Source organism: Nannospalax galili, unplaced genomic scaffold, assembly GCF_000622305.1.
Source record: "Nannospalax galili isolate Female #2095 unplaced genomic scaffold, S.galili_v1.0 scaffold649, whole genome shotgun sequence".
NCBI classification, from domain to species: domain Eukaryota; kingdom Metazoa; phylum Chordata; class Mammalia; order Rodentia; family Spalacidae; genus Nannospalax; species Nannospalax galili.
The window spans coordinates 128,805-139,921 of NW_008359093.1; the positions used below are offsets into that span (position 1 = coordinate 128,805).

At 44.6% G+C, this 11,117-nt stretch overlaps 2 protein-coding genes across 4 annotated transcripts in view; both read left to right on the top strand.

Moving 5' to 3' along the window:
* The first annotated feature begins 581 nt into the window (after nt 1–581).
* Nucleotides 582–7,189, top strand: LOC103725450 (zinc finger protein 419). 3 transcript variants are annotated; one of them, XM_008822757.3, is made up of 5 exons: nt 582–814; nt 3,114–3,152; nt 3,844–3,970; nt 4,399–4,485; nt 5,364–7,189. In XM_008822757.3, exons 1-5 carry the CDS (start codon nt 626–628, stop codon nt 6,581–6,583), a joined length of 1,662 nt encoding a protein of 553 aa, XP_008820979.1. In that variant the 5' UTR covers nt 582–625; the 3' UTR covers nt 6,584–7,189. The 3 variants fall into 3 exon arrangements, with proteins under 3 accessions (XP_008820979.1, XP_029414348.1, XP_029414347.1); XM_029558488.1 differs by lacking the exon at nt 582–814 and adding an exon at nt 821–1,764; XM_029558487.1 differs by lacking the exon at nt 582–814 and adding an exon at nt 2,843–3,023.
* Nucleotides 7,190–10,751: 3,562 nt separating this feature from the next.
* Nucleotides 10,752–11,117, top strand: part of LOC103725486 (zinc finger protein 549) — a 29,352-nt gene continuing 28,986 nt past the window's right edge. The window contains exon 1 of the mRNA XM_029558454.1: nt 10,752–10,990. Coding sequence (XP_029414314.1) covers nt 10,883–10,990 — 108 coding nt within the window. The 5' untranslated portion in view covers nt 10,752–10,882. The remainder of the gene's footprint in view (nt 10,991–11,117) is intronic.

Sequence of the window (11,117 nt, forward strand, 5' to 3'; positions counted from 1 at the left end):
TCGCCTAGCTATCTTATTTTTACTTTATGTGTATGCGTGTATTGCCTGCATGTAGGTAAGTGCACCCGTGACGTGCAAAGCCGGCGGTCTCAGAGGAGGCTGTGGGATCTCCTGGAACTGGAGTTACAGACAGTTGTTAGCTGCCATGAGAATGGTGGGATTCGAACCTGGGTCTTCTGCAAGAACAGTCAGTGTTCTTAACCACTGAGCCATCTCTCCAGTCCCTCTTTCCTCATTTTTACACATCAGATACTGTGCTACCACCGCTGAGTTTTCTATTGAGCTAAGGGAAATTTGGAGATGAATGCTTGATTCAGCCCAAGGAAATCATCTTCAGGAGATTGTACACCTGGAGCAGCAACTGCTTAGGGAAACAGAAACACGGAGCATCTGAAATCACGACAGTCTCCGCATGAGTCCCATGAAATTGTGGAGACTTGTCTCAATCCTGCACCTGCGTCCACTTGGCCCACGTTTGATGCTGTTGGAACTACATTACCCAGAAGACACCGCGTAGAGGAGCAAGAAATTTCAGCCAATGAAACAGGATGTTTCCCTACCAACAACTAATACTGGGAGGACTTTAAGCGTTTCGTGGCTGTGATTTCTTTTCTTAAGTTTTTGAATGGGAGTTCAGGTCTTCAGAGAGCTGGTTTTGTGCTCCGTGGGCCAGGGCAGCCGGGTGCCAGAGGAGAAGGGTTTGTCTGGTGGCACAGAGGCAGGGCTGGTACCTGCTACTTCCGGTGTGACTGCGCCAGGCCCAGCTCTGCCTATAAGTTCCATGGAGTTGGCTGTGGCGAAAGCACCGGCTCAGGTGAGTCCAGGTCCATCTGTCGCCACCAGAATTCTAGAGCACAGTTAAGGGTCTGCGGTAGGGGGTTGCTTGTGCTGGGGTTCTGTTTTTTAACATGTGTACTGGGATGCGATACTTCGGAATCTCAGAGGCAGATGGACAGCATTTGGCGAAGACTTGGAGGCGGGCAGGAGTTCAGAGTCCTAAATTCAAGGTTTGCCTGCTGCTATCAGGGAACATGGACCTTCATTGTGAAGGCGCTGGGTTGTCAGGGTGGAGACAGGGAGACCTTTGGGCATGAAAATCCAGTGGACTAACGCACGGGGTTGGTGGGTCTGTAACAAAGAGGTGACAACAGAGGAGGAGATGATTGATCTAATCTCGGATGGATTTTGAAAACTGAGCCGATAGGACTTCCTGCTCATCAGATGTATCTGTGAAAGAAAGTAGAGGAAAAAGGACCATTCTAGTGTTGCGACCCCCTCACCCTTCCCATACCCATTTGGAGGGATGGATGTAGGGGAGCTTGTGTAAGGAGTACGTTTCAGGTACTTAGATGGATTTTGGCCATGGTGATCTTGAGATGCTCAGAATGAAAAGTATCACTTAGTCTGCTCACTAACAGCTGGAATTTGAGGAAGGACCTGACTAGGGGGTAACGAAAGGGTGGTCAGTGGAGACCAGGGCCAACACAACTCCTGGGCTCCTGTGTAGGAAGGAGAATTTTAAGATTTTTGTCTTGTTCTGTTTTGAGTGGACCCTGAGGTGAAGGAAGGGTGAGATGGGGCTGGAGGGTGGGTTTGTTTCCACAGTGGTGGAGTCCCATGGACTGATGTGTTTCTAGCTGGGTTACCACAGGGTTAGAAGGTTTGAATATATAAGCATTTTGGACTGAGAGGGAGATCTAGGTGTTGAGTGGTAGGGCTTGACTTGGTAGGCCTTCATGCCCACTCCCTGAGGAAAAAGGGAAGGTAGGTGACGTTGTTGGAGCAACTTATTTTTTGACTACACCTCGTTGTTTCACACCTATGAGGGATGACGACCTGCCTCAAAGGAAAGGCTGTTAGCTGAATTCCCTCCTTGAGGGTGTATACCAGGCAGATAGCTGAAACTTAGAACCTGATTTCTCAGGGCCAGCCTCCCTGAGTTTTTGAATTTATGAAATAAGTACATGTTTAGTGCACATGAGATAGATAGCTTAAGAGGTAAAGGCACTTGCTTCTAAGCATGACAACCTGAGTTTGATCCCCAGGATTTACAATGTGGAAAAAGAGGACTGAGTTTTGCACATTGTCCTTTGATCTCCAGTGCATGGGCACATGTCCACATCCACATACAATAAAGAAATATAATAAAATTAATAGAAATAAATCCATGCTTAAATAATAATTGACCAAGATACATACACAAACAGGGGCAACTAAAATAACATAGATATAACACATTCTTGTAAGCACTTAGCAATTGGTTGAAAACTTATGTAGCATTTAATTAAAATTAACCATTGTGGAGCTGGAGAGATTGCTCAGGGGTTAAGAGCACTGGCTGCTCTTGCAGAAGACCCAGTTTCAATTTCCAGCACCCCTATGGAGGCTAACACCTTCCATAACTCCATTTCCAGGGGATCTGATGCCCTTTTCTGGCCTCCATGAGCACTGCATGACACGGATGCACTTGCATACATGTAGGCAAAACACTCATACACATTAAAATTTAAATAAATAAATAAAGTCAACCATCTTGTACATCCTATTCTTCACTGAATATTTATTTTAAAAAGGCCCTACATTTATAAACCTGCTTGTTGATTTCATCTGAAACTCTTGACAGCTGCATTTATATGTGCAGGAAGAGACTGTACTAAGTACTTGACACATAGGACATAGGACTGAGTTTGAAGCAATAAAACTATTTTTTTAATTTGTTTGTTTTGTTTGTTTTTGTTTTTTTTTGCAACGGGATTTCCCTGAAGCCCAAGCAGGCCTGGAACTCACTATGTAGACCAGGCTGGCCTTGAACTCACAGAGATCCACCTGCCTCTGCCTCCCAAGTGCTGGGACTACAGGCATGCAACACCACACCCGGCTGAAACAATAAAACTCTTCGGAGTAGGATTGCTGTTCTTTTCCTCATTTTCCAGAGGACATGACAACACTGAAGTGTTTGGTGCCATATACAAGGACACATAGTAGGAGACCTCACTGAACTCTAATGCCAAGATGGTATTTAGGTATATCTGAGTGTACGTAGAGAGAGGGCTTGCATCGTCCTTTTGATGCCAGTGTCATTCATTGTTACCCAGAGTCTTGTTTTGCTACAGATTCCTGTTGATGCAGAGATACCTAGAGACCACGAAGAGGTAAGTAGACAATGTTTAAGTGATCTCTGGGATTTAGTATTCTAGGACTCTTTGCTGTGACTCTTTGGTGATCACAGAATACAAGGTCTCTGACTGCAGAGTATGGATTCTGTGGAACAGTTCCCATTTATGGCAACCACCGACACGAAACTCAGAAGGTATTAAGATTCCAGCGATGAACAGTAGAAAAGGAAAATGATACCGGATTTGGAATGCTCAGCAAAGCTTTTGTGTGCATTGTGTCTAGTGGAAAGAGTGAAAGGCAGGAGTTAGGTCTGGGACGGTATCTGAGGATTTGGAACTTGCGTCCTGAGATGGAAACAGAGATGCAGTGTCAAGAGTGATGTGCGTGTTGACAGGGAATGTGCTTAGCTGGCCTCAAGGCCCATATACCAGCGGTATAATAGAGAACAGTGACCCCCAAGTCTGATCATAGCTGGGAGAACCCCATGTGAGTTTATCCATAAGGAGGGTGGATGGACTTTCAATGTCAGTGCCAATCTTGGATGGACTCAGTCTGTCCACCTACCTTTTGTTGTTGAGTGATGAACTCAGTGGGACCTTGAGGAGGGACAGGGTTCCAGTGGCTCCAGGGGGCTGCATCCATGTGGCATGAAGCTAAGCGGGAATGGATATCTAGAGTCCCTGGAAAGGAGGTTTCATATAAACTCAACTTTTCCCATTGTGGCAGTGCCCTGTGGCCTTTAAGGATGTGGCTGTCTACTTCTCAAGGGAGGAATGGACACTGCTTGATGATGCTCAGAGGCTCCTATACCGAAGTGTGATGCTGGAGAACTTTGCACTTATGGCCTCTTTGGGTAAGGGCCTCTCACCACATGAGCACATACCAAGGTGGGCTTGACTCCTCTCGTTTTCCTAAAGGCAGACATATCCTTTGCGCAGTCCGTGCTGGCTACCTTCTTGCTCTGAAGTACAGCAGAGACATGCCAGAAGGTGCTTAGGGTCAGGACTCTTATAGGCAGCCCAATAAAGCTCACTTTGATGGTCTCTCCATGGTCTAGTGACGCTGTGAACACAGGCTAGATCTGTGACAGATCCTGTCCTCTTCCTCTAGTTGACATGCCTTTGTTCTGCCTGTGGTAGGGATTGTGGCACAGTTTTGACTGGGTTATTCTTGGATGACATTTCTCCAAGAATCTTTTCCATTAGTTTTCTTTCCTGTGGACTGTCATGGTTGGGTTACTCTGTCCTAATATGGCTTTTTATCTGTCCTACTTTCCTTTAGGATTTGTCCATTCTACGAGTCATGGTATCACTCAGCTGGAGTCCTGGGAAGAGCCCTTTATGACTGCAATAAGATTCCTGACTCCAGGTATGTTGATAGGTACTTGAATGGTTGAGCTTGGTGATATGTGTACTCTGGGATAGATTAGAAGAATCTGTCTATTGCTCTCATGTTTTTGTGCCAAGGCAAAGGATCATGATAGATTTCCATCTTATCTTCCATAGTCACCTACTTGTCACTTCTTTTTTTTATCTGACCTAGGACTATCCCTCACTTATCTGCTGTGTTTTGTCTGGTTTCCTGCAGCACTGTGAAACAGTAGCTTTCCCTGACTACACTGATATCCTTAGTAGTCACTGAATGCATGTTCTTTTTTTTTTTTTTTTTTTTGGTCTTTTTGAGACAAGGTCTTCCTGTCACCCCAGCTGGACTGAAACTCAGTATGTAGACCAGGCTGGTCTTGATCTCACAGAGGTCCACCTGACTCTATCTCCTGAGTGCTAGGATTAAAGGCCTGTGCCACCAAGTGGAGCAACTCCTGTTTTGTTTTTGTTTTTTATTTATTTAAATTTTTTTGGTCTTTTTGAAAAAGGGTCTCCCTGTGGCTCCAGCTGACCAGGAACTCACTATGTAGACCAGGCTGGCCTTGAACTCACAGAGATCTGCCTGCTTCTGCCTCCCAAGTGCTGGGATTAAAGGTATGTGCCACCATGCCTGGCTAAGTCAGCACTTTTTATGTTTCTAGACAAATCCTTCTGTACTGTGTTCTCCATCTCCAAGAACTGAGGCCATGTGGAAAGCTGCATACCATCCTTGTGGCCTGTGATCTTGGCCATTTCAATACCAGCCGACTCTACCCACTCTCACCATTTCACCCTCCTAAAACTCTCATGTGCTCATCACTGTCATGTTCTGTGTGTCCCAACAAAGCCTATTTCCTTTCATCAGTGTTTCTCTGCATTCAGGTTGGTGGCATGAAGCTGAGGCTGGAAAGGCCCCCTTTCAGCAGACTGGTTCTACAGATGGAGAGCTTAGTGCCACCCTGCACCAGCAGCATATGCTGACATGTGCTGAGAAACCCGTACAGAAAGAAGACGGCAGGACCCTAGTTTTCAAGAGTCTACTCAAGAAGAGTTTGCAAAGCAGAGTCAATGGGATGGATGTTCAAACCAATACAGATCTCCTCAGGCATCAGGTGATTTACAGTGGTGAGGAGCCACCCAGGAGCATGGAGAGCGGAAAGGCCTGTCACACCGAGAACAGGAGCTACAGATGCAGTGACTGTGGCAGAACCTTCAGTCAGAATTCTGTGCTTATTCAGCACCAGAGAATACACACTGGAGAAAAGCCTTACGAATGCGGTGAATGTGGGAAACTATTTAGCCATAAATCTAACCTTGTGGTACACCAGACAATTCACAGCGGAGAAAGGCCTTATGTATGTGCTGAATGTGGGAAATCCTTCAGCCGAAACACCTATCTTATTCAACACTGCAGAGTTCATAGTGGACACAAGCCTTTTAAGTGCAGTGAGTGTGGAAAGGCTTTCAGGCATAACTCCACACTTGTGCAGCACCACAGAATCCACACCGGAGTAAAGCCTTATGAATGTGGGGAATGTGGGAAAGTCTTCAGCTTCAACTCCAGCCTCGTGAAACATCAGAGACGTCACACTGGAGAAAGGCCTTATAAGTGCACTACATGTGGAATGACTTTCAGGTATAACTCCTCACTTGTTGAACATCAGAAAGTTCACACTGGAGAAAGGCCTTATAAGTGCAGCAGATGTGGCAAATCATATAGTCATAGGTCCAGCCTTAAAAATCACTGGCGAGTTCACACTGGAGAAAAGCCCTATGAGTGCCGTGAATGTGGAAAATCATTCAGGCAACATTCTAGCCTTTTTGATCATTGCCGAGTGCATACAGGAGAAAAGCCTTTTGGGTGCAGTGAATGTGGGAAGTCTTTTAGCAAGAACTCTAACCTCAAGCAACACCTAAAAGTTCATATCAGACCAAAGCCTTTCAAGTGCAATGAATGTGGGAGAATCTTCACCATGTATTACAGCCTCATTAAACATGAGAGAGCTCACATTGCACCAAAGCGTCACAAGTGCAGGGAATGTGGGAAAGTTTATCGCTACAGTTCTGGCCTTTCCAAACATCGGAAGATTCACACTGGATAAATTCATCATGAGTGTGGGAAGTCCTTTAGTGGTCCAACCTGAATACACACCAGAAAGTTCATCAGACAGACATCTTGAGTGCTTCAAATGTGCAGAGCCTTCACCCAGACCTCCAACTTATTAAAGGTGGAGAAGTCACAGTGCTCAGATGCATCATGAATGATCTAATTAGGGAAGTCTTTAAGCAAAAATCTGGTCTGACTAGCAACATAAACACAACCCAGACAGGGTTTATGAATGCAGAGGATATGGAGAAAAGCTTCAGCCATTGGCCTTGATGGAAATGGATTTGATGACAACCTTGTTCATCTTTAGGCTTGAACTAGACTTAAAACAGAAGTTCTGAGTAACCTTTGTGAGGGATCCAACAGTTGACTATTCCTCATCAGATGGGCACGTCGAGACAAGGTGAGGATTGCAACCATCCTGCTCTTCCCATGACCCCAGGGAACTCAGGGAGAGCTACCTTTGTTTTCTTGACTATACCAATCTGGAGCAGAGTTTCAATCTTACTGAGTTTGGACAGGGAAGATCAGAGTGGCTTTGATGTATATATGACTGATGCATTCTCTTCTCACTGAAATAAATGCATTCTCCTTGAATAAACATTTCATGTATCCTTTTTATGATTGTTTCCAGAGGTTTCTGTTTTATTCATAGGTTTCAGTAGTTTTGCTGGGGACCACCTTCATGAATCTCCTCATCCTCTGATGTTTGAATGCAGTCCCAATGTTTTAAGTTTGTAAGAAGTTACCAAATTTTGTTGTAATTGTGTGTTTCATATTTCCTCCTTGAACATATCAGATACCATTGTTTACAAGTCTCATGAGCCATTCATTTTGTTCTTCTGAAAGGTACGTATTAGCCTATAATTGTGGTTTTATTTTTTATTTAAAATTTTAAATTATATTTATTTGTGTGCATCTTTGTGTGTATGTGTGTGAGTATGTGGCAGGCACATGTGTCAGAGGACAACTTGTGGTTGGTTCTCCCATCATAAGAGAGACCCCAGATTTAGTCGGGCATGGTGGTGGCACAGGCCTTTAATCCCAGCACTCAGGAGGCAGAGGTGGGTGTGCCACCTGTGAGATCAAGGCCAACATGGTCTACATAGGGAGTTCCAGGCCAGGTGGGCTACAGGGAAACCCTATCTCAAAATGAATAAATGAGCAAAAGAAAGAAAGAAGAGATCCCAGATGATGTGTTCAGTCTTGGTGACAAAGGCCTTTACCTGCTGAGCCATCTTGTCAGCTCAAGAATTGTGGTTTTAATTTGTATTTTCCTGTTGTGTTAATGTTTCTCCTTTTAAAAAGTGTCTATTTATAACTGACTTTTTATTTATTTAGTATTTATTTTGTATGTATGAGTGTGTTGCCTGTATGTGTATAGGTGCACCACGTTTGTACAGTGCCCTTGGAGATTAGAAGAGGGCATCGGAATCCCTTGGAACTGGAGGTATAGATGGTTATTAGCTCCCATGTGGGTACTGGGACTCGAACCTGGGTCCTCTGCAAGAGTAGCCAGTGCTCTTAACCACTGAACCATCTCTTCAGCCCCAGGTCATTGTCTTTTTTGCCTCACATCAGTTGAGTGCTTCCCAGGGACAGCAGCTCGATCATGTTACTTTAAATGAAAATGGGATGTTTACAGATAAAGCCTCTCAACAGGCAGGCCTCATGGTCTACAAAGAAAGGAAAAATAAAAGGTAACGGAAACACAGCATAAACATAATCTAAGGTGTATTGGGACGTCCTGCTCTTGTTGAAAGAAAATAATAACTCCTCTATATGGATCGTTGTGTATCATACATCTCATGAGTAGATGAAGCTTTCCTAAAACCATCTGAGAAATTTGGAGCTTAAGGTGAATTTATTTGATGAGAACTTCATATCTGCCTTTTTAAATGTAGCTTCAAATACATGTGCAAGAAGTGACCCTCGGTGTTCCACATGGATAATGTTTCAGTTATATGGTAAAAATATGCTCATGGACTAGAAAGATGGCTCAGCAATTAGGAACAAGCACTTGCTGCTATTGCTGTGGATCTTTATTACCAATATGGGCCAGCACACAATGGCCAATAATTACAAGTCCAGAGGAATCTTCTGCCCTCTTCTGGTCTCTGCAGTTACTGCATGCACAGTGGTGCTTATACAGACAATCAGGCACACACACACACACATGAATAGAAATAACATAACTATTGATAAGACTGAAGGCAAGTATGTATGCAAGTGAAAGAGCAATTTACCAGCATGTGCAAGCTGTGTTCCCTATTACAATAAATAAATGTTCATGATGTAAAATTGTGTTAAAAGTGTATTATACAAGCTGGATGTGGTGGGACCTTTAGTCCCAGCACTCAGGAGGCAGAGGCAGGCAGATCTCTGTGAGTTGGAGGCCAACTTGGTCTACATAGTGAATCCAGGCCAGCTGTGGCTGCAGGGAGACCCTGTCTCAAAAAGGAAAAAAAAGAAAAAAAGTGCATCATACAAACCATTGGCTTTAGGAAATGTAAATATATGTGGTTAACATTTATGGTAGTTTTTAACTGGTTATATAATTTATGATTTTTAAAAAAAGATTTGGGGGAGGGAGGGAGGGGGGAGGCCAAAGATTTGGGGGGGGAGAGAGGGGAGGGAGAGAGAGAGAGAGAACAAAGGCATCAGATTCCCCTGTAGCTCAAGTTACATGTGGTTGTGAGCCACTAAATGTAGGTGCTAGGAACTGAACTTGAGTCTTCTGCAAGAACAGTACACACCTCTAATGCTGAGCCCTCTCTCCATCCCCATAAAATTTCTGAGTTTTATGAATTCCTTATATAAAGCTAGGCATGGTGACATATGCGTTTAATCCAAATACTTGGGAAGCAGAGGCAGGCCTGTCTACATAGCAAGTTTTGGGCCAGCTGGGGCTACAGGGAGAGCCTGTCTCAAAAACAAACAAACAAACAAACAAACAATCAAACTCCTTACATAAAGTATTTCAAAGTTTGCTAGCGTGAACAATTTTGAATTTTTTAATTAAAAATTTAAAAGAACTACAAAAAATGAATAAAGTAAAATAATTTAATGTGTAGATAAGAACTATAAATGACTTAAGCAACCCATTTCATTTTTGGGAAAATGATAATCCTCCTTGGTAAAACAGGGCTGGAGAGATGGCTCGGAGGTTAAGAACACTGGTTGTTCTTGCAGAAAACCTGGGTTTGAATCCCAGCACCCACATGGTAGCTAACAACTGTCCCTAACTCCAGTTCCAGGGAATCTAACAGCCTCTTCTGTCTTCCTCAGGCATTGCACGACATGGGTGCACTTACCTACATGCAGGCAATACACGCATACACATCAAATAAAAATAAAATATTTAAAAAATTAAAATTAAATTTATTTTAAAATTCTTCCCCCAGAGATAACAAAATGTTATCTCTAAATATTATGACTCATGTCAATTCAACTAAAATTTAGGGACTAAATGATAGCACAGCACTTCCCTTTAGAAAACAGTAAAGGCTCAGACACTTTTCAGGTCTGTTTAAAAGGCCAAAATAAGACCTGGAGAGGTGGCTCATTAGTTAAGAGAGCATGATGAGTTAATAATGAAAACCAGAACTTCTGGGGCTGGAGAGATGGCCCAGGGGTTAAGAGCACTTGCTGCTGTTGCAGAGGACCTGGGTTCAGTTCCCAGGACCCATAAGGCAGCACACAATGGCTTCTAAGGACTCCAGTTCCAGGGGATCAGGCGCCCTCTCCCGGCCTCTGTACACACTGTATACATACGGCATATAAACATAAATACAGGTAAAACACATACTGAGAATTAAAAAACAAAACCCAAACCGAGAGCTTCACCGTCGCTGATTTTTCTATTGAGCATCTCAGTGCTAAAGGAAATTGGGGCTAAGTGATTCAACTCAAGGAAACCTGGATATTCCTCGGAAAGAAAGACGGGCGCAGTAGCTGATCAGGGAAACCGAGGCAGATCAACTCTGGAAACTCATTCTGGAGCTCCATCTGTCCAGCTGTGTCCACGCCAGCCACGGTTGATGCTGTAAGAAATACATTACCCAGAACCGATCGAGTCGACGGGCGAGGAAACTTGACCAATAAAAACAGGAGTGTGCTTCCCATAAATCGGGAAGGCGGGACTTCCGGGGTCCAGGCTTGATTCTTTTCAAGTTCTTGGCTGCGTCTGTCCTTTCAGCGGAACTGGATTTGTGTCCAGTTGGCCCCGGCGGGAAGGCGCGAAAGGAGGAACCCGGCTTTGTCCTCGCGCACCCAGACGGGTCTGAGGTCTGCGATGCCCCGTGTGACCCGCTGCAGGCCTGGGGTAGGGACCGCAGCATCCCCGTGTCCCGCTGGCCAGCAGAGCCGGATGGCGGCGGCTGTGCGGGGAGACCGGGCGCAGGTGAGTGTCACGTGATCCGGGACCCACCTGAGTCTCCTGGAGCAGTGAAAGTTGGGCCCGTGAATCTGCAGTATTGGGCCGGTTTCCTTCCCAGTGGGTCTCTTGTGGACGGTTTCCCTTAAAAAAA

Excerpts from the sequence above, each read along its gene's own strand:
- LOC103725450 (XM_008822757.3), top strand. The coding sequence starts at position 626 with ATGGGAGTTCAGGTCTTCAGAGAGCTGGTTTTGTGCTCCGTGGGCCAG. Across the intron at positions 815-3,113 it reads TGGCGAAAGCACCGGCTCAG|ATTCCTGTTGATGCAGAGAT; the intron begins GTGAGTCCAGGT and ends GTTTTGCTACAG. Across the intron at positions 3,153-3,843 it reads TACCTAGAGACCACGAAGAG|TGCCCTGTGGCCTTTAAGGA; the intron begins GTAAGTAGACAA and ends CCATTGTGGCAG.